The 22,081-nt window shown below is 36.0% G+C and overlaps 6 protein-coding genes across 8 annotated transcripts in view; 1 reads left to right on the top strand and 5 right to left on the bottom strand.

Annotated features, from left to right (window-relative positions):
- Positions 1 to 5,814, bottom strand: part of Bx (LIM domain-containing protein Beadex) — a 171,345-nt gene extending 165,531 nt beyond the window's left edge. The window contains exons 1-2 of the mRNA XM_036371654.2: positions 5,673 to 5,814; positions 393 to 961 (exon numbers count right to left, since the gene is read on the bottom strand). Of these exons, the coding sequence (XP_036227547.2) occupies positions 393 to 866 (474 nt within the window). The 5' untranslated portion in view covers positions 867 to 961; positions 5,673 to 5,814. The remainder of the gene's footprint in view (positions 1 to 392; positions 962 to 5,672) is intronic.
- HisRS (histidine--tRNA ligase) lies at positions 1,224 to 5,815 on the bottom strand. 2 transcript variants are annotated; one of them, XM_014241731.3, is made up of 6 exons: positions 5,673 to 5,811; positions 3,127 to 3,554; positions 2,836 to 3,048; positions 2,342 to 2,770; positions 1,671 to 2,270; positions 1,224 to 1,597 (listed from the first exon to the last, which is right to left on the bottom strand). In XM_014241731.3, the coding sequence occupies exons 2-6, from the start codon at positions 3,409 to 3,411 to the stop codon at positions 1,394 to 1,396; spliced, it is 1,731 nt and encodes a 576-aa protein (XP_014097206.3). In that variant the 5' UTR covers positions 3,412 to 3,554; positions 5,673 to 5,811; the 3' UTR covers positions 1,224 to 1,393. The 2 variants fall into 2 exon arrangements, with proteins under 2 accessions (XP_014097206.3, XP_014097207.1); XM_014241732.3 differs by lacking the exon at positions 3,127 to 3,554 and having other exon boundaries at positions 5,673 to 5,815.
- Positions 5,816 to 6,502: 687 nt separating this feature from the next.
- LOC106622523 (protein SPT2 homolog) lies at positions 6,503 to 9,407 on the bottom strand. The gene is made up of 5 exons (XM_014241729.3): positions 9,186 to 9,407; positions 8,449 to 8,799; positions 7,304 to 8,390; positions 7,113 to 7,236; positions 6,503 to 7,017 (listed from the first exon to the last, which is right to left on the bottom strand). The coding sequence occupies exons 1-5, from the start codon at positions 9,243 to 9,245 to the stop codon at positions 6,846 to 6,848; spliced, it is 1,794 nt and encodes a 597-aa protein (XP_014097204.2). The 5' UTR covers positions 9,246 to 9,407; the 3' UTR covers positions 6,503 to 6,845.
- Positions 9,408 to 10,812: 1,405 nt separating this feature from the next.
- On the top strand, positions 10,813 to 14,157 carry jub (LIM domain-containing protein jub). The gene is made up of 7 exons (XM_014241743.3): positions 10,813 to 12,066; positions 12,141 to 12,543; positions 12,609 to 12,749; positions 12,816 to 12,985; positions 13,054 to 13,116; positions 13,193 to 13,358; positions 13,415 to 14,157. Exons 1-7 carry the CDS (start codon positions 11,068 to 11,070, stop codon positions 13,663 to 13,665), a joined length of 2,193 nt encoding a protein of 730 aa, XP_014097218.3. The 5' UTR covers positions 10,813 to 11,067; the 3' UTR covers positions 13,666 to 14,157.
- A 10-nt stretch (positions 14,158 to 14,167) lies between these two features.
- LOC106622532 (nuclear pore complex protein Nup93-1) lies at positions 14,168 to 17,772 on the bottom strand. Its single transcript, XM_014241744.3, has 12 exons — positions 17,245 to 17,772; positions 17,003 to 17,183; positions 16,756 to 16,935; positions 16,436 to 16,683; positions 16,136 to 16,369; positions 15,938 to 16,079; positions 15,506 to 15,866; positions 15,189 to 15,435; positions 15,001 to 15,124; positions 14,803 to 14,929; positions 14,433 to 14,737; positions 14,168 to 14,369 (listed from the first exon to the last, which is right to left on the bottom strand). Exons 1-12 carry the CDS (start codon positions 17,403 to 17,405, stop codon positions 14,250 to 14,252), a joined length of 2,430 nt encoding a protein of 809 aa, XP_014097219.1. The 5' UTR covers positions 17,406 to 17,772; the 3' UTR covers positions 14,168 to 14,249.
- A 157-nt stretch (positions 17,773 to 17,929) lies between these two features.
- LOC138855615 (PP2C-like domain-containing protein CG9801) lies at positions 17,930 to 21,685 on the bottom strand. Of its 2 annotated transcripts, none has more exons than XM_014241741.3 (3): positions 21,606 to 21,685; positions 21,345 to 21,507; positions 17,930 to 21,285 (listed from the first exon to the last, which is right to left on the bottom strand). In XM_014241741.3, exon 3 carries the CDS (start codon positions 21,066 to 21,068, stop codon positions 18,576 to 18,578), a length of 2,493 nt encoding a protein of 830 aa, XP_014097216.2. In that variant the 5' UTR covers positions 21,069 to 21,285; positions 21,345 to 21,507; positions 21,606 to 21,685; the 3' UTR covers positions 17,930 to 18,575. The 2 variants fall into 2 exon arrangements, with proteins under 2 accessions (XP_014097216.2, XP_014097217.2); XM_014241742.3 differs by having other exon boundaries at positions 21,345 to 21,463; positions 21,542 to 21,665.
- Positions 21,686 to 22,081: the final 396 nt, after the last annotated feature.

Raw genomic sequence — 22,081 nt, 5'->3', positions numbered from 1 at the left:
AAGCTGCGCGCCCGAACCGAATCGACATTTTTTTTTCCTAAATTGGTAAACCTTTTTTTTTAAGTGTTGAAATTAGAGAGATACCCCAAAAAACCAGACTCGCTGAATGCACTGAAGGCCAGCCCAGCCGAGACTTACAAAAAGTAAATGGAAAATTGAATTAAGCGTTGGCATGCTTCTATTGGCTCAACATTTTTTTTCTTAGTCCGAGTCAAATTTGATCAGATGGTAAATAACTCCAAAAACCTCTAAGGCCCTAATAGTAGCAATAAAAAGGGATGATCAAAACGATGGTGACAATCCCTTGGTAAGACGGATTACTTTTCCAATTACACAACAAACGGATATTTATGGTATTTACCTAGAATTATCGAAATTCAATAACCACTTACCTTAAAGCTCATTTGTACGTTCGGCGAATTCGCCATCGACGGCATTTGCATTGCTTTGGTATTTGTTGTTGCTGCTGCACCAGTTGTTGCTGTAGTTTTCTCGTTGTTTTGTTGTTTAGTTGTAGTTTTATTTTTTCTTTTCGTATAAGTGCGTTTGGTGCGTTTGTAGCGTCTTGGCCGACAGTTGAGAAACTCAATTTCATGCTCATTCACCGCCGGTGGTGGGGGAACCGGTGCCGATACCGGCGCATAACCCATATAATCGAAAGTATTTACATTCGGCATGACATTGCCAAGATTTTGTGGTTGTAATTCTAGTTGCGGATATTGTGGCTGGTATTGTTGTGTTTGTTGCATGGTCTCGTAGATCATTGTGCTCGCATCGAAGGGTGCAGGCGGTGTCACCGTTGTAACACCACCACTGGCATTGACATTTTTAAAGCGACCGGTCATTGCATTTAAATATTCCGGCATTTTTTCACTTTATTGTTCTTATCTTTTTTTTATTATATATTATTAGTTTACACAGTAGTTTGGGTTTTGGGGTATTTGTGAATTTTGCTGTTTAGCTGCAATAAAATTTACAATTTTTGTTATAAAATATATTCAAATTTTTAATTTAAGACACAAATATTGTAACGAATACTGCTAAAGTAAATGTTAATAAATATATAATTATTAAAATTTGTTATTTATTTACTTTTTTTATTGAAAATATTTTTTATTTTGAATTTTATTTTGTTTTAATTTCTTGATTATTATTTTTTTAATTTTACAATTTTTTGTATATAATGGATGTAGCGTTTTCCCTGTATGAAAAAAACAACACAATTTTTAATTTCAGCCCAGTAAATGCCATTTTATTTCTGAATTCATTTAATGTTTATATTATCCATTTGTATCGCATTTTTTTAATTTACTTGTAATTATATTTTGTGATAAATAAATAATTCAATCTATTGTAGCCTGCTTATAGTTATCACGGTAGTAGCTCAAGCAATTTAATTGTTCAAACGCTTCTTTATCTCATTCCCCAATTCGGCCAGTGTTATCTCCTCCTCCTTGCGTGTACTCACTTCGCGTAACTTTACAACGCCTTTGGACAATTCCGAGTCACCAAACACCACTGCGAAAGGTATTTGGTTTTCCTCACAGTATTGCAACTGCACTAACAACTTAGGATTTAGTTTATAAGAGTGTTCAGCCTTTAGAGAAATAACACACAAAAATTTTGAGTTTTCAAATGCCATCGTAATTAGTAAAATAGACAGCTCTTACCTTGATGCCTTGGTCCCAAAGGCTATTTAAAATGCTCAAACGCTTTTCGTGCAAGCCTTTATGTGCCGATGCCACATACACCTCTACCTCGTTGGTGCGTGTCTTAACGCCGGCTGCAGCATTTTTGGCTTCCAACACCGAAAATATACGTTCGACACCAATGGAGACGCCAACGCATGGCACCTGCTTGCCTTTGGGATCGAACATGCCGACAAGGTTGTCATAACGACCACCGCCAGCCACTGAACCGACAGCGCCTTGCTCCTCCGCAGCATCAGCACCATTCTGCACAATCTTCGGCTCGGCTTTCAGCACACACTCATAAATAACGCCGGTATAGTAGTCAAGGCCGCGTGCCAGACTTAAGTCGAAGCTAATCTTTGGCGACAAACCCATTGCATCGCAGTACTTAAGCAGCAGCTGCATACTTTCCAAGCCTTTTACGGCACTAGATACAGCTTTCAATTTTTCATCAGCTTGTAGCTGTGCAACAAGGTCAATACCACCATTCAGACGCACATATTCACCAATTTTATCAGCAGCGACAGCATCCAGCCCCTTTTCATCAATCATTTCCTTACGCACTTCAAGCCAAGGAGACTAACAGAGAACAACAAAGATAAACATGAAATACATTATAAATGAAGATTTGTTTGTTTTGTGTAACTTACCTTATCCAACTTATCTACAGCGGAGCAAATAGTACGGAACTTATCGGCAGGTACACCACACGCCTCGAACATGCCATCCAATAATTGTCGATGATTAATTTTAATCACATATTCGCCAATGTCCAATGTATCCAACACTTCAGAAACAATTTTCACGCACTCCGCATCTGGCAGCATGGGATCAAAAGTGCCGGCGATATCAAAATCGCATTGATAGAACTCACGATAACGACCGCGTGTCATAGCGGGATTATCACGCCGGTATACTTTGGCAATGTGATAGCGCTTTAAAGAAGATATTTTACTCATAGCCAGGTAACGTGCTAGTGGCACAGTCAAATCATAGCGTAGCGACAAAATTTCACCACCTTGATCTTTGAGATCGTAAATGAGTTTTGAATCCTCACCATACTTGCCAGTAAGCACCTCCTAAAAGTAATTACAAAACAAACATTTTCATTAAGGAAATGTTAGTGAAATCGACGCACACTAACCTTCAACTCAAATACAGGCGTATCGATGGCTTCGCCACCATGTTTTTTAAAGACCGCCACAATCTTATCCAGCACGCCCTGCCGCAGCATCATCTGCTGTGGTGAATAGTCGCGCGTACCTTTTGGCGTCTTTAGCGTAAACTTCTGCGGCGTTGCGGGGCCATCGCCGAGCTTCGCTTTCAGCGCTAGCAAACGCGCTACCTCTTCATCTATCTGGAAATCCAATAAAAAATAATACAGTTTCGGTTTTTCAAATTGTATACATTATTTAATGGATGTACTAAAGCTAACCTGCGCCAGTTGTTGTTCTAGCAGAGATGCCTCTTCATCAGTCTCATTATTGCTGTTGATTGTGTGGCTTTTCTTTTTTCTATGTGAAATTTGATTTGTTGGAGCACTTTCGAATTGCCCCACCTTATAGTTGGTGGCGCAGTGACGACACGATTGCAGATCTGCGGGCCCGAATTTATGCTCGCCGCTGAACGTTGTACACACAAATGTGGGCCAATTTATTATTGGCCGACTTTTTGTATGACCAATTAAGTAAGCAGTTTGACGGCCAATCGAACGCAACATTTTTTTTTTCTTTAAATCGTTAATAGGATTCTATAGTTTTACTGATTATCTCGTTTACAAAATTTTACTCAATATGAGTTCGAATAATCTTGTGTGGACAATTTTTGGTAAAGATTTAATAAAACGCGCCGATTTGTTTAAACCTAAACAACAACAATAATGAAACTGATTAGAAATTGTCTCCGAGTGGAAAAAAACAAATATATTCTTAGAGAAATTCGTAACTTACGAAGCTATTTTTTACGGTTAATAGTTGACGCGTATGAACAACAACAGAGATTATTTACAAACATATTAGGCAAAATTATTTATTGATGAAAATGAAGCATTACTAAGCGTGAAGTTAATGGAATGGAATAGTGTGAATGAAGATGATGTGTTATGTAATCAGATATGTGTGTATAATTGAAAAAGGATACATAAGGAAATATTTTACACAAATTATGGTGCGCCTAAAACCAAAATATATTAAAAAAAAAATATTGCGTTTAATTTTTGATACATGAAATCGTTCGTACTCTGCTAAAATTCAATTGGAATAGAAAATTTATTTCATATGATTGAAACATTCCGTAATATGAGCATGAGTCAACGACCGTGTAAAAATTAGTTACTGTACCAGATAATAATGAAATGAAAATTTTATTATTTTACCTTACCAGACTAAATTCTACAAACGGGAGACTATTTAACTTTTTTTTTCTAAAATATTGCATTCCATCGGCCACAAATTGCTGCGTTGGAACACTTTAATATAATATGATTGAATATTTATTAGTTATACCTTGTTTAAACATTTTCTTTTCATGAGATAAAAATTTAAGAAATTGTTTATAAATGTATATCTACATACCTACCTGAAATATGTATGTTTCCAATAACAAAAATAAATATTTCCAAACATGTTTTCATAGAAAACTAAACGTTGTTTATGAATACCCATAATATAAAAATTATTGAAAATCAAAATTTAAAAGGTAAGCTAAAAATTTGCAAAAAAAATATTTTGAAAAAATTATTCCACAAGAATATAATTTAGAGAAATAGTGAATGATATATTCAAGAAGAAAAAAAAACATGTGTGAGCATATACAAATACATTTGTATGTATGCTTACACATTTTAGCATCTAATTAGCTACACTATAGTGTATAGTGATCTTCTGTCTTATTACATTAGAATATACATATGTATGTAGGTAGATATGTGAAAATTCCAATGCCCCTAATAAGATTAAAATCCAGTTTAGTAGAAGAATAAGATGCAACTCGTCTAAGTGCTTATGCATGTAGATATTGTAATATGTGCATTGACATTTCAAGGTAATTGGAGCGCCAGCTTAAGCATCATAACCAATGCAGAATTGCAGTTAGTTATCACATTCAAGTTCAAAAAATATATATGTATAAGAGTAATCGACGCAAGAATTACAGCCAGTTTAGGAACATGAAATAACATTTGTAAACGACCGCTGCACGCGGCAAGCCCCTAAAAATTAATACCCACAATACCGTTACACGTAACCGCCGTTTTCATATAAACGACATTACTTTTGCTTGCAGAGCATAGTATGGATATACATATGTGTGTGCAATTTTTTTAAACAAAACAAAAAAATGCCTTTAGTGCTTCGGAACACTACAAACCGGTCCATGGCACTACACTGAAGTATTATATACAAGGTGCCTGAGTCATTACTTATTTTAGTTGCTGGCCAATTTGATTCGAAAGTGAATGTTTGACGAAAATCTGCCAGCTCTACAGACTTACATTGTATATTTTGTGGTAATTTTAGGTAACCGGGCAAGCAGTCTGCACAACCAAAGCGCAGCAGGCTAACCCCCTCTCCCCCCGCACGAAACGCTCTATTACATTCATTATTAATTATGGTAGACGCGAGTCAATGCTGCTGCAGCAATGAATCACCCGAAGACAGTAGATACCCTGTCAAAAACTAACAACACCAACAATAGTAAAGCAAAGAGTTTTTTTTTTTTGAAGGTTTTTGCAAGACATTCTAATTATCTGACGAAATCTCTACAAAAATTAACGAATATTCTTTTAATTTCCGAAATGTGTACAAATTATTATTATATACATTTACTTCGAATATATACATATATACATATAAAGCATGTTGAAGTATTTTGTTTTAGTAACTTGACTTAAATATGGGTTCAAGAATACGAAAATGATAACAAATATAACACCAATTTAATATGATTTGAGTCTCGGGGAAATAGCTGCAGTGATGAGCTTACCTTTTCTTTGGTTTCCTTGGCCGCTTTAAGTTTTCTAACTAAATCGCCCTGAATTTTAATTTCTCCGAGTATCTGTTCACGCGTCTCACTCATTCTATTCTACACAGGTGTTAGTTTTTTCTAATTCACAATTTTAATGTATGTTGTTTTTTTTACAGATGTAGTCCCGTTTTTAAGTTCGATTGATGCAAATTATATTACTTCAAATTTTCACTCACTTTGCACACTAGTCTACTTACAGAAATAGTCTAACACTATTTGTATTACTTCATTCAATATTCATTTATTTTATTTATACAAAATAATGCAGGAAAATGTATTACCAAGCACAAAACGCACACGCGGTGGAAAATGCAAGTTGAACGAATACGTTGCTGCTGCAGAAAAGGTAAATTATTTGACAGTTCTTTTTGACATTTTCTCTGTCAAATATGTTCGCAAATAAGCTCAGAGTTGCCCAATCGTACATAGCAATAAATGCACAATAGTTCAGCAACTAGGCCGAACTTCCAACAGATTTGGTTTGTTAACAGTAATGAAATTTTGACAGAACAATTTTATTTTCCATCGTTATTTTATCAGCTCAAACTAACGGCTCCCACGACAATTAGGTATGTAATCCGAATAGAATTATATACATTAAAACAAAGTAGTAGATTACAAAAACAACCTACCTCCTTGGAAATTGATGTATAATTAGGTGCTTAACAATGTTAGCATCAATAGATGCTGTCACTTTGTGCATTAATGTATTTGTATAAACCCTTCTTATGCGTGTGCGTGTATGTTATACCTGTGGACTAAATCACAACAATGATGAATGAATGACGTTTTTCTGTTAATAATTGCAAAAATTTATTTTTCACTTTTAATAGTTGTATTTACGTATACAATCCAAATAAACTTTTAGCGAAAATCTTAAATAAACGTACATATGTAAATGTTTATGTACAGTAATATGTAAAAATATTGTGGCTAGATTATACTAATTGAAAGCAAAGCATTTCTCACAATGAAAACAAATAAAAAGTTTAACAAAGTTTGTATAAATTGGGGAAAGCAGTAAAAACAACCAAATAACCGAGTGTAATTTAAATTGTAGTTACATAATAATTAATGCTATGCTATTGCGAACTATTTTACCGAGTACTCAAGCACTCTTTATGCGTTAACTTATAGTTTTTGCTTTTTCGCCAACATCTTGCGACGTTTTTCGATCGCCTCCAATTTCATGTCCTCCAAGTCTTCTTGTATTCCAATTTTTTTGCTAATATATTCTTCACGCTGCACTTGCGCAAAGTTTGATTCCATAGCAGCATCATCATCATCATCTAAATCACGATACCTACACATAATATAAGAAAATAGAATTAACTAAATTCGTTTACAACAATAACGACGAATAACAGTTGAATTTCTTGTAGCAATGTATGTACATACTTCTGTTTATCATAGCCGAATATAGCACGAATATGTGACGAAACATCTTCTTCTTCATCGCCATCGTCAATAAAGTCGTCCATCTCTGAATCGTATTCCGAATCATCATCTTCAATACGCAGTCCTATGAAGTGAGAATAAGATTTATTTTGAGCCTGCGTTTTGTTTTTCATATAAATTTTAAAACTCACTTTTATTTGGTTGTAGCTTCTTTGTTTCCCTGCCGCGATTGCGCTGCACATTAGACGGTGGAAACTGCCTCGTCTTTTGTACATCTGGAGGAGGAAACTGCCGCGGCTTCACAGATTTCATATCACGGGGTGGAAACTCGCGAGTTGCACCATTATTTGGATTCTTACTCGACGAACTGCCATAAGGATTCTTACTGCTGCTGCTGCTGCTGGCTGAGGCACTGGTAGATGATATCGATTTTGTACTAACTGACGAAGGTTTATATGCTGCGGAATGAGATTGTTTGGCACTTGTTGAAGAAATAGCTGCGGCAGATGAACTCTTCACATGTGAACTCAATGTATCCTTTTGTGATAATATTGAAGCCGATGCGGATGAAGAGTGTTGCTTTTTAATACCATTAGTCCCGCTAACAATAGTCGAAGATTTAACAGTAGAACTTTTATTACTTGAGGATTGTGCTGTCGTTGTAGGCGTAGGCTTGGTTTGGTTTAATTTTGGTATACGTCCATTTGGTTCCATGCGGTTTGGTACACTCGACGTCGTGCTACCGTTTTCTCGGCGTTCCTTTCCTGCACTAACTCCAAGTGTGCGTTCCTTTTCTCGTTCTCGATCTCTGCGTTCACGTGCTTCCTTAGCACGCTGTCGCTCCTCCATTTCCTTTTTCTCCTTCATTGTCAACAAACGTTCTGGTTCTTTTTTCTTAACAACTGGAACTATTTCAACCGGTTCATGCTGTTTTTGCTCAGCTAATTTTAGTAAAGCTTTAAAGTCCATTATAGGCGGTGGTGGTTTTCTACTTTTTTTACGATTTTGTTCCTCTTCTCGTTTTTTTCGTTCCTCTTCACGCCGTTCCGCCTCGGGATCATAAAGAGGTTTGGAAGAACTTGATCGACTTACACTGGGTTCCTTAATACTGCTAGACAAACTAGTGTTACTATGTGATATCCTCTGTCCTTTTAAGCCTCTTTTTTCTTCAATTTCACGTGTAATGGCAGCTTTTACCCGTTCCTTTGTTCCTGAGAGGTCTCTTAGTGATTGGGGTCTACTTGGTGCAAAGCCTTTGTCCTCTTTTACGTCTTTCACCTATATAAAGATGATTTTAGTACAAAAAACTTATTAATAATGAATATACAGTATATACCTTTTCTATATATTTTGCGTAAAAAGCGTTTGCCTCGTTTGAAACATATCCATAATCATCCTGATCGGGCTGGTCAGGTCCTGAGATCGTAACTGCTGTGTGATCTGTATTTATTGCATCATCCAATACCGATTTATTGGCAGATTTTGTGACTTTTAGCATTTTTCTTATCTTATTTTTTGATTTTTCATCTCGCATTGCCAATAAGTTAGCTAGTTTTTGTTGTTTTTCCTTTTCACGTTCACGCTCCTCCTGCTCACGTTTTTGTAAAAACTTTTGTATATTCGTCGATAATTTTTTCTCCTTTGATTCTTTTTTCGGTGGAGCGAATTTAGTACTATAATATTTACCCTAGACAATAAAAAAAAATATTTATTTGGTTCCACATTGTATACGATTGTTACGCATAAGAGTGAAAAAAGACAATGGAGATAAGCAGAACATTGAAAAAATACACAATGGAGATAAGCAGAAGACAGTTTAATCAGAAATACTCTGATTTGCAAGTTAAACAATCCACCAATTATGCAGAGCCTTTTCATGTATATACCAGAATTAACCAGTAAACTTGTTAAGAGATTTGTTTTTTTATGGAATTCAGTTTCGAATAAATATAATATTGTGTAGTAACTTATCCTAAAGAATAATACATGATCCTGCCACGTATTATTCACTATTTAATTGCTTATATTTGGGTGGTATTGAACCCACTGAACAGCTGTTTAAAGTATTCTTACCTCATTTTTACTGTTTTCACTATTTTTCTTTGCCACATGAAGCAAAGTTCCGAAATCCATTTTATGTAACCTGCTATATAGATTTAGATGATATTTCCTTTTTAAATTGCTTTGATACTAAGCAGTTACATGTATATTAAAAATGTCGCGTTACTTTTCTGATTTTGCAAAATTTGAGAACATGAAATCTGAACTAATTTTTTATGAAGACTGACAGAAAATTAACACTGCTGACAGATATATATTACGATCCGATAAATAGTTGGAAATTCCCCAGGGTTGATTTTTGATCCCATAATATGTGTAAATTGCAGGATTGCCAGAAGCAGGAATTATTTAAATTTAAAAATTTTATTGTTTTTTCGCAAAATTCACCATGTTAATTAGTTTCTCTATATCAATAAAAACTAATAACATTTTGTACAATTTTTGAATATGACAAAATTAACGTTTTTTATAACATTATTTATTTCCATAGTAGCCAGATCGGACAAAATATAATTTTCGGGCATATAAATGAAAATACCCAACATTAATTATAACGTATTGGTTAAACATATGAATAAACTATTTAAATCCATTTTTGTGATATGTTAAAAAATTAATTTTTAAACATTCATTACTTAAAAAGTGAAAAAATGTTTTTTATTATTTTCAATTGGAAATGAATACTACGAACCATCGCATCAGAAAAGATTTCATTACATACATTTGAATTTCGCGTTTTCTTTAATTTTCATTGTTTTCCAATTTTTGTTAGTGATCTTCAACAACGGGATCAAATCTCTCTGTTCACATATTATTTATTATATACATATAATCATATTTAATATTAATAAATGTGGGTGTTTTAATTTAGATGCAAAAAATTATTATTTTGACTGATCTGGCTACAAAGGAATATGTTAGAAAAACGTCAAAATTTCATTTTTATACGTCAAAATTTTAATTTTCTACCGTTTGGCACACATCCAAAAAACGCTAGTTTTGAGTGCGTTAACTGATTAAGAATTTGCTTTCAAGTTGATCACACAAACTATTGTCAAAATTGATTTAAATTGACAGCTCGACCTAGGCTGCAAGCAACTAGATAATCAATGATAGTTTCAAGATGCCGTTTTCATGTAATGAATTGATATACTTATATTTTGATATCAATTCATATATATTATGAAATATTCATATTCCCGACAATTGCATGTTATTTTTTTGGCAAAATTATGTGATTAACTGTTAAAACTTGATCGTCAACTTGCCACTATACTAGAATGAGAAAATTGATATGAAGACGGCTTTAAAGCAGTGAACTTAGAAGAACGAGAAGGTGCAAATTGAATTTTGTATGATGCTCGATTGGACGGCTAACAGAGCTGAAAAATTCAGATCAGGGAGTTTATTCTTCTAAGGGTTCTGGTCACACAAGCCCATACACGAGTAAACCTCACTTGCGCACGTATCGACTGTATATATTATAATATAATAATGTTACAATAAAATATTAACCTCTTAAATGCTAAATATATATATTTTTATTCTTTCATGGCAACTCTGGTGTTATTTCTCTTTGTTATTGTAATATTACTCTCTTTAAATACTCTTCATAACTTCAAGCTGGGAGCCTATTTTTCATCTTTAGTGGCAACTCCAAGGAGCGATTTCATTTCTTTCTTTCGTATTATTCATCATTGTCTCCTAAAAAATTCCGGAAATTCCTTCATGAATTCCGTCATCATTTTATTAAACCCATCGTAGTTCATTTCATAATCAATCATAAATTTATGAGTTAGTAAAGTTGAATTTATTTGTGTGTACCGGTGTATTGAGGTAAATACTTTGACTAACCCCAGCACAACAAAGCAAATCGAACTTCAGAGTTTAATCGATGGCTGGTCAACGCCGCAATGAAAGCCTCAGTGAAGCAATGCAACGTTTACAAATGGGGGAGGATAAAAGTGGGCTTAACTCGTCAAAGTACCCTGCAGTAGCGAATTATATTCGACAGCATGCAGGCAATACTCCTATACAGCAACAATCTGCAGAGGAGTATAAGTTATACGAGCGTACAAATATAATTGCTTCTTCTAAGTATGCCACACCCCGTCCAATTGAGCAGTTGGCAGCTGATGCGAATATAAACAATGTTTCACTTCCCCAACCAGCTTCCAATGGGATCGGTCAGACAGCAGGCAATAGTCCTCTGTATACTGGACGCAATGTCATGTATGAAAAAAAGTTATCAACGAAACAATCTCCAGTATATGAAAATCTCGAATTTTGCGGCGGCGCGGTTGGTGTTCCAACAGACTCGTACTTTGAATCTGCACATAAACGCGCACAACCTCAAAGTCCCACAGCAAATCCGTCGCGCGGCCAATATATGATAATGCATGCCAGCACCAGTAGTGGGCGTTTTGCTCATACACCAGTACCGGAACATCATGCTGACACGGCGCCTATCTATGAAAATATTATACCACATTCCGGACAACGTGCACAACCACAAGCTTCACCGGCGACTGCCACTATTTATCAACATGCGGAGATATCACCACAATTGAGCGGTGCTGGTAATGGTATAGTAACGCCACTAGCGCCACATCATATACGCGACAATTCTGGACTGGATATGTCGGCTGTCTTGGCATCGCCTATGCATCGGCGTAGTACATCGAATTCTTCATTAAAAACAGCAGCGTCCAACAGTACTGCCGCTGCTACTGGTGGTGGTAGCGGTTTATCATCTCCTACACAGCGCTATCGCAACCTTTCCTTGCCCAGTCACCCTAACAGTATACAAACATCGCCTGCAAAATCGTTGGCTTCTAGTACAGCTAGCAGTAACGATTACAAGTTGTTGCAGCACACACCAATCAAAAACACAGTAAATAAACGAAAAGTGTCATAACTTTTGCCATTTTTATTATTTTTTTCATATTCCTTATTTTTTTGGAACAGCATCACATTCCCAGTAATCACCCCATCATCAATGTTTCTGTTAATCCTAATTACATTGAGGAAATCAACAGTTCCGATTATGTTTGTATGACAGCCAACTTGCACCGCCAGCCAGCTAGAAGCCCTACAGGAGGCTTACAGTCTCTACGTTCAAACACCACTGCGCTCGCTTCAAGCAGTAGTGGTTACCGCAAGTTGTGTAATGAGTCGCCCGTTTATATAGGCAGCAGTAGTGGTGGCAGTGAGCTAGATAAAGCTTCTATATTGACTGGTGCACGCAAAATTTCGCCAATGAGCGAACGAAAATTTACACAATCACCACTTGCTATACCGCAGCGTCCTATATCATCAGGTGGTGGTGTGGCATCATCCATATCACCAACACCATCTCAAAATAGCACTGGTAGGATATCGTCTTACTACTTACGTCTATGTATAAGTAACACACGTTATTTGCTTACATTATAGGCCTCTCGAAAAATCTGCTACCATATAGCGTCACACCACCACGTCCCACCGGTCCTACCGAAGCCCAGCGCAAAATCGAAGAGCTCACACGCCAACTAGAGGAAGAAATAGAACAAAGCGAAGAGCAGGGCGAGTATTTTGGTAAGTTATTGCATGCTGTTGTTACCTACAACTTATTTTCATGTTTCTTCCTATTCCTATTTACAGGTATTTGCCATACGTGTGGTGATAAAGTGAAGGGTGCTGGTCAGGCTTGTCAGGCTATGGGCAATTTGTATCACACGAATTGCTTTATTTGTTGCTCTTGCGGACGTGCGTTGCGCGGTAAGGCGTTTTATAACGTGCATGGACGCGTTTATTGCGAGGAAGACTATATGGTAAGTATAATGTTAGATTTATTTTTTGTTTTCGGTTTCAATATATGTATATTATTTTTTTTTTATAGTATTCGGGTTTCCAGCAAACGGCAGAAAAGTGTGCAATATGCGGACATTTAATAATGGAGATGGTATGGGGCTCATTCGTCGTTCAATTTCAGTTAATTTTTTTTTATTTTTAATATGCTTTTAATATCTAAATCACAGATTTTGCAAGCGATGGGCAAATCTTATCACCCCGGCTGCTTTCGCTGTTGCATTTGCAATGAGTGTTTAGATGGTGTTCCCTTTACGGTGGATGTGGATCATAAAATTTACTGTGTAAATGACTATCATCGTATGTTTGCACCAAAATGCGCTAGTTGTGGCAAAGGTATTTAAAAAACCTTTTTTTCAACGTGATTTTAAGATACAATTGCTGTTTTCCAGGCATAACACCTGTAGAGGGCACTGATGAAACAGTACGAGTCGTCTCCATGGATAAGGACTTTCATGTCGATTGCTACATCTGTGAAGAGTGTGGCATGCAGTTGACTGATGAGCCCGATAAACGCTGCTATCCCTTAGATGGACGTCTATTATGTCGTTCATGCCACTTGCAATGTTTGGCCATGCAGCAGTCTTCGCCACACGTTCGGCATCAGGAGCCCGTATGCGCATCATACCAATACATGGGTTAAAGGAAAAAGTTTGAGAGCTTAAATGCGAATTCATACATAATTTACTCATATTATGCATTCCTAATATTATACGCGTATGGAAGGATCAAAATTTAGTACATAAGTCGTACAGTTAAACGCACAATTTTTTTTACCTTGAAGTAACGGATATTGTGAGAATTATTACTTTTGGAAGTAATATTTTATGTTTATGAAAAGACACTCTGCACACAGAGGACTCCAGTGTGACAAACAATGTTATGCAACAACTAAACAGCTAGTTGTGTAACACCTAATAATCCTAAAAAACAAAAAAAAAAACATACATACAACTGTCTAATGTGTACTCTTTACATACATGCAATACGCAATGTGGAATTTATCGTATTGGTGGTTTTGGATGCGCTTTGTAATGCTCACGCAACTGCATTTACATACATAACTCAAATATGTATGCATATTAAATAATAAAATAAAGGTTCACGACGTTGCATTTAAATATAGAAATTAAAATCATTGCAGCTTTTTACTTTTATTTCGTGTAAAATGTTTTATTTTTTTTATTTTTAATTCTTAAAGACCTAAAAGCAGCATACTTTGTAAATTCAGTGCATTAATATTTCCGTTTGTACAAGACGTTTATTTGTGTCGCCTGGCATGCGATATGGTACTGTGGCAGCCATATTTGTAATAGCCTTCGCCTTTTCACGTAAGTGCTGTAGTTGCTGCATAAAAAGAAAATAAATCAATAATTTACTTCAAAATTATTATAATTCAATTGCACTTACGCGATCACGTCCTGTATCAACAATGCCAGTATCACGTCCTTTCACACTTTTATACTGAGCATATAGAATATCCATTGCCGCCAATAATATATCAGGATACACTTTACAAATCTCACCACCCAAGCGCTTGAAATTATTTATGCATTCCTCCAATTCGCTCATAGACAATGGCACGAGTTTGGTGTTGGCGAGTACCTCTAAAGCCAATTGGTATTTTTGCTCGTGATAATAATCGAAGAATGAAACCAGTTCACATAGCAAATTGAAGGTGGAAATAACTTGTGGATCGCACTCAATACGATTGCCTGTAAGGGAAGTTGAAAGGAATTTATTTGTGAAAAAATATTAAATTAAATAATTTTAGCATTACCGCGCATTCTTTCTCTAAAATCAGCCGCCATAATTGTCAGACGTTCACGCAAAGAATCCTTTTTCGAACTTTGATGTACGACCTGGGACAGCAGAATCGCCAGGTAACGCAAAGATTGATTTTGCATCTGTGGAAGGATATGGATAATTTGCACGTTAGAAATTTAATAATTTCAATTAAAATATAATTATGGCTTACGCTAGCAATATCAAATAATTTGATGGCGTCCTCGAACATGCCCTTATTCACCAACTCATCTGCAGCCATGCCAGCAGCTGTGCGCGTATCAAATTCAACACAATCGAATTGCTCGAACAGACCGCTAATTTAATCGAAAGGCGAGATGAAAAAATTATATTATATATGGCATAGGATGTATAACTTACCCAGACATAATGCCATTTGGTTGCATTTTACCAAATATCAAATCATAATTACGACATTCAATGGCCAAATCACTGACGCAAACCAAAAATAAATTACGTCCTTCCGGATCTTTAAGATTACGCAAGAAAAAGTAATACTGCAACGCTTCGGCGGGGTCGGTAATTTCAAATTTTTTTACATACAACATAACCAAACGGGCGATATTCAAGCGACGCATTGGCATTGGGTCTTCAATGTCGACAGACACTATAAATAAAAGCAAAGCAGTATATAAACACTGCCGTAAACTCTTACATTTTTTGTATTATTTACTTACGCAATGGCTCTTGGACATTACGAGGTCCACCGATGAGGAACATTTCGTTTAGAGCAAGTGCAATGTGCACTGCATGAGTGCGATATTGCTCGGTACGCGCTAAAAATTCAATAGCTGCCTCAAATTGTCCGGTTAAAGCAAGCACTTGGAAGTAAAGATGACGTTGTTCACTGGCATTGAAATGCTTCTCACCGTATTTTTCGAGTATTATTGTTTGCAAACCCGAGTATGTTAGCACTTCGGTATTGTCATGGGATTCGGGGCGTAGCAAGGACAGTTGAATCCATAAGAAGTCATCGGTAGTTTTCGCAACTTCCAAATGTTGTTCATTTATGTCGCAACCAGCTATTATGCAGTAAACCTGAAAAAACGTAAATGCAAGGTAACGACTTAATTGATTAATTATAAAAAAAATTGCTTTGTTGTACTTACCGCCTTTTTGTATGGATCCGTGGAATTCTTAATTTTATTACAATAATGTAATTTGAGCTGACCCTCCAATTTGGAATTTATCTTCTGCTCTGGCTTGTTTATTTTGTCTTCAAGCACTTGTATGAAATCCTCATGACCGGCACTATTAACGATAAGATATTAAAAATACACTACAAAAAAATTTCTCCGTTGGCTTACCCGCCCATTTGCATACAACGCAACGCAGATTGCATATCGCCGCATCGCAGACAGTAATACACCATTGGCCAGAGGGGTTTATTATCAATGCTTGCATCTTGTAAACCAAAACAGTTCGATTGGTTGAATGTCAGACCCACAAAAGAGGAAACCAAATTAAATGTGCTAGGTACACCACCACGCTGCGCTTCACGCAAATTACTACTGATGATAGTTGACATATATAATTTGTACCTGCAAGGCGCACGTTAGAGGTAAAACTTTTAAGAAATACTTTACGTTGTTTCAATCACATATTACCTATTCTCCAAATATTTTTTAGCTTGATCAATGAACTGTGTTATTTGTGCGCGATTTTGTATGGGATCACGATTTCTCGAAACTGGTGCTATATTGACCATATACTTCATAATTTCCCATATTTCAGTAACTTTTTGATCTTCGAAGCTTTCCGCAATCTTGGCAAATTTCTGCACGAGATTAGGTCGAAATGCACCTTTAATGATCGCCGTATTGTATTCATATACCTCACGTGCATATGCCATTTCCTATAAATAAATACATAGATTTATTAAAAGTTTCATATTAATTGTTGAATACATTTCAACATTGGTACGTACAATTCGATTGAGGCACGAACGCGAGCCAAAGGTCTCGTTAAGAACTGTTTGCTCTGGCAGTTTTTGTATGTCAATCCAATTCTGCGAGGGTCCAATTAATGAATTAAGCAACTTTACTTTCTCTTGCTGCCATTCGTTGCGCACACATTCCCACCGTCGTTTTTCCGCAGCCTCAAATGTCTGTTTGTAAAATATTAAATTATTTTTTATGAATTATTGCTAATATGTATCAAATTCAATTACTCACACTTCTATTAACTTCTTCAATCATAGACAATATAGCGTTCTCCTTTTCGTTCTTTAAAAAACTACGAACGTCGGTGTCCGCAATAGGATCTAGTGGTTCAAAGGTTTTCCGAGCATTTAATGCTTCCAATTTTTGTGAAATTTTTGGTAGATCAATGCCTTTGGAGCCGAGTAAAATATGCCTGAATATTTCGATAATATAATACTGATAACATTTATAGATATCTGATAATTGAGATTTACGCTTGTATATCCTGGGCGCCTGTTTGAGTGACACGTGAGTGCAGTTCCTGGGTCGCTTGCAAAACTTGGGAAATTGTACGCTCAACACGCGGCAACTCCTCAGAGTTTTGTGTCTCATTGGTCAAGCGCTGTGCTTGTTGTAGCAATGAGTTAAAATCCATGTTGCTTTATGAATACCGCTCCGGTTGTTAGGGAAAATTTATTTAACTTTTAATTTACAAACAACTATTGAAACTATTCTATGAATTTTGCAGTTTTTGGCGGTAGTGACAGTTTGACGGCTACACAAATTGATGTTGCCATTCACAAGATTTATTTTAAAACAGATGTATAAAATTTTTTGCTGAAACGACCAATCGATTTACGAAATGGCACAATAACCTTGACATTTGTTTAGAACTTAATTTTGTTATCAATGATTTAAATTTTTTGGAGGCACAGTAATACACTTAATACCTTAATATATATGAAAATACGATTCCATATGAATGATGCGAGATTGTATGATATCATCTTCTATTTTTAATCCGGCAACACCGTACATTTTTAAAGAGAATTTATCTTCAACGAAGAGAATATGTAGCAGCAACATATCCTTCTAAAACTCTTAACTGAGAAGATTTAAAAATTTTATACGAATTTAACATTTAAAAAGATATTTCAATTAGCATAAAAACAAACAATATTAGTATTGTATCTTATAATCTTGCAGTAGTTTATTGAAAAAATATTTTTTTATGTCAAAAAAGAATAAATATATATCATTCCAATTATTTTTCAATATTTTCAAAGTAACGGACTGTTTTGGGCACTGGGTATTAAAATGCTAGTACTCCAACCTTTTTAAATGGTGTTGCATTGGCAATTGAACTGCTTTCTTTATAAATAGTTACATGCTCCTTATATAACTTCACATATTTGCAATGGCTGCATCTTACTGAATTGTGGTAATGTAAATTATTCGAGTTATATGACACTTTAAAACACGAACTACATTGTAAATTAATTATTCGATTAAAATTTATGGGTTTAGCTTAGTATTAAGATTAATTGGCCGCATTTGAAGCTCGGGTAATTGCATCAAGCCACATGTAGTATTGTATGTATATATTATATATATGTTTAATAAATAAAGCATTGGTATAAAATCCGCCATATGTTTAAAAATCTGCAGGTCACATAATACTATCATTCTCAATTGTGCTTAATTCCTTCAGTTGCGAAAATATAACCTTTGCGCCTTTCAAATACCAGACTACAAGCACTATATGGTATTATATATTCATAGGTATACATTTTGTGATGTTAAATTGTGAGATTCTAAAAGAATTTTAAAAATTAGTTTCATTAAAATTGTTTGATTGCAATAAGGCTGCAGCAGTTGAAGTAGAAGCGTTCACTTGCTCACTTTTACTGCTGGCATCATCATTAGTACGACTATTACGCCCAATTCCTACTGTATAAGCCACTACGGTAGCGTGATCCAACTTTCCAGGCAGAGCAGCAAAAGCGCTACTATCTACGACACGTTTTCGTGCCGCGCGGTGCTGCATACGGTTAAGTTCGACTTCACGTTTAATGCCATCAGGACCCGTTGCTAATTTGTAAAATAGTTCACGTTGTTCTAGTGTTTTCCTACGGGCTGATGTGATCATACGAGCAAAATCAATTAATAAATGGCATAGTCGACGAGCTGATGTACAAGGTGAAAATGTTCCATTTATGCCAAAACTCAGCAGATCCTCTAGACGATAGAGTGTGAGTGCGTGTCTTTGTGGTCCAGTCACTAAGGGTAGGCCCGAAATTGATTTGGGTATCTTTGGTAAAATGTTGGGAGCTAAATGCTGCTTCCTTCCAGCAGAGGCTCCAGCTGTGGAAAGACGTCTTGGTTCTATCACAGTATGTGAACGCATATATTTTGGTCGACTTGGTGCACTAGCTGCAGTACTCACATTAACAACTTCCGGTGAAGGTGATTTTTTGGTGCGTGGTGGTCGCGTTGGTACATTAGCTGGAGATGTTGGCAGTGATTCAGTCTCGCTCCTAGATTGGTTGTGATGGACATGATGCAAACGTGCATAAATAGATGAAGCACTTTTATTTTGCCTTTTTGGTGCTAAGTGATGGTGCCCTTGTGATGTACTACTTGGCATAAGTTTTACGTCTGGTGTCCACGCTTCAGCAAATTTTCCCACAACTGGGTCGAAATTGTCACTAATTCCGTCTGACGTTAAGAATACAATATCACCCTTTTCAATGATCGTCATTGATAAAGTTAAGTTCCCAAGTTCGGGTTTATTACCATCGGCAGGACCTAGAGCGCCCAATGCATCGCGCATGTCGCGCATTGACGTTATATCGTGTGATGCTTGTGTAAATTCACGGACGCCATATTTTTTCGAATATACATATCCCAATGAGTCACCCACATTGCATGCGCATACAACGTATTTACCATCATCAGCTATCGGTAGTACTACGGCTATTGTTAGTGTACTTAGAGAACCACCCACTTCGAGTATGCAGCCATGACCTTCCCACAAACTACGTAGGAGACTTATAAATACCTCCGTTGTCGATGTTGCCATACACTCTCGTGCAAGTCCGAAAATAGCACGATCCAAGTAGTCAAGGCAACCATGTACAGCCGAACGTGCAGCTAATCGCGCACCATCACCCCAATTAACGCCGTCAGCAAGCGCCATAGCTGCTGCATCTCCACGTACAACTATACCATAGCAATCTGCTATAGGACTGCCCATATGCTCTTTTGTTAACATGTTGTTTTCATAGAGTGATACTGAAATCCCATAGGCATAATCAGTTTCCATTCGCCAATCAGATACACCAGCAATAGCATCTGCCATATAGTTATTGATTTCCTTGCAAGTGGTTACGTCACTTTGATTTGAAACCGCTTCACGAAGTAATCGCTCTGTCGTATTATCTAATATAACCTTTGTGGAACAACCAACTTCTATGGAAGTGTCCTTGGTATCATTTTCTTTGGAATCCTTAACATCAACAGATGCTGCTAATACCTTTGTTTTTGTTATATTATCCGTCAAAGACGAATTTAATATATTTTTGTTATTTTGATCATTTGCTGCATCATTCGTGGTAAATTTTGTGCTTACTAAGCTCACTACAATCGTTGTCGACTTGTTTGCGTTTTCCGTGATTTTCTGGCTATCCGCATTTGTCAATGGTGGTTTCTGTGAGGTATCACATACCTTTGACGTGTTTATATCGGTAGGTATGTTTTCTGAATGGTTTGGAGTTTTATTGGAATTTGTAATACTAGTCCTGGAGTTTTTGCGTGAACGGATACCTGCTGGCTTATTTGCATTTTGATCACTGTTTGATGTAATGGCACTATTACTTAATTTACGTGGTGTACCCCCATATCGATTGAATTTGTTTTGATTTCGGTTATTAGTGGTAATACTTTTTCGAACCTCGAAGCAGTCATTTTCCTGAGTAGTATCAATGAAGTCAATGTCGTCTGCGTAGCTTGCACTTAAATGCAATTTTGAGCGCTTAATGCCAGTAAGCCCTTCATCAGGACCGGTACAGGCGGCAGTTATAGTGGTGGGACCAGTCGCATAGACACCAATTTTAAGATCTGGCAGGTCAGTTGGATTTTGTCCATTTGAAATTTGCGGTCCAGGGATAAACTGACGTTCCATGCGTCCTTCTAAATATTTAACAATAAAATTTCCATCATCTGAAGTTTTATGCACCCCTCTTGGACTATCGCGAGGTTCAGCAATAAAACTTAATTGACGGAAATATGTTGTGACCTTTTGCCGTAGCGAGGGCATTTTTATGCTTCTAATTTACCGTTTTCCTTCAAATTACTTCGTTCAAACTTTATAAGCGACTACTCTGGCGAAAAATTATAATTGGTCTGAGATGAATTCAACGTCATTGTACTCTCACTAATTACTACAATTAAGAAAACAAATGCGTCAACGGGGGTTGTTGATATTTCAAAGTCTTTTGTCTGAATAGCTGTTGTGCTCCATATGATAATTACGACTGTAAGGAGTTCGTTATTAATTTCAAGCGATACATATATTTATATATATAAGTTATACCTGATTTGTAGCTGTGTATAAAGAAGAGACAAAGGTTTGATTCATTCGCAAAGCCAAGTTTTATTTTCTTTGTAAAACATTGTTTTCGAAATTCCAAGGTAGTGGGCGGCGTATTTCATCTTAATATTATATGTTTTATTATAAAACTATAATGTTCAAAAAGCTGGAAAGACATCCGATATTAAATCAATACTCACTGATTATAAATTTGTTTCCAAAAATAGCTATTATATATTCTATTAATAATTTATTTTCAATTACATTATTATCGATTGTTTTTACTAACTCACTATACCAAGGATGACTATACGACCAGCTTATTATGAATAAGCTGACTTCCGCCAGTGTTGCCGTTGCGCTGTAATTTTTATTTTATTCCTATGTTCAATTTAATACTTTGCATTTTGAGAATGTAATGGAATTTTCAAATTTAAAGAACTATTAAAATAACATATGACAATAGAGCGGGCGTTCAGTTGTTCCTGATAATATGGTGGAAACACTATATAATTTTACCGCCAACTACAATTTCCTTGTACCTGAACCAACAAAAGAAACAGCACATTTTTATTTAAAATTGTGTATACTAAGAGTTCATATGAGTTGAATTTATCAGAATAAGTAGCTTTATAAATAAGATTTTATGGCACAGTTATGGTTAATACACATACAACTTTTGCTACGCTTCGCTTCAGACATTTGTTTTGACAGATAAGTTCGAAGTATTCTTGAGTATG

This window comes from Bactrocera oleae, chromosome 5, assembly GCF_042242935.1.
Source record: "Bactrocera oleae isolate idBacOlea1 chromosome 5, idBacOlea1, whole genome shotgun sequence".
Taxonomy (NCBI): domain Eukaryota; kingdom Metazoa; phylum Arthropoda; class Insecta; order Diptera; family Tephritidae; genus Bactrocera; species Bactrocera oleae.
This window is presented reverse-complemented; position numbering and strand designations above follow the sequence as displayed.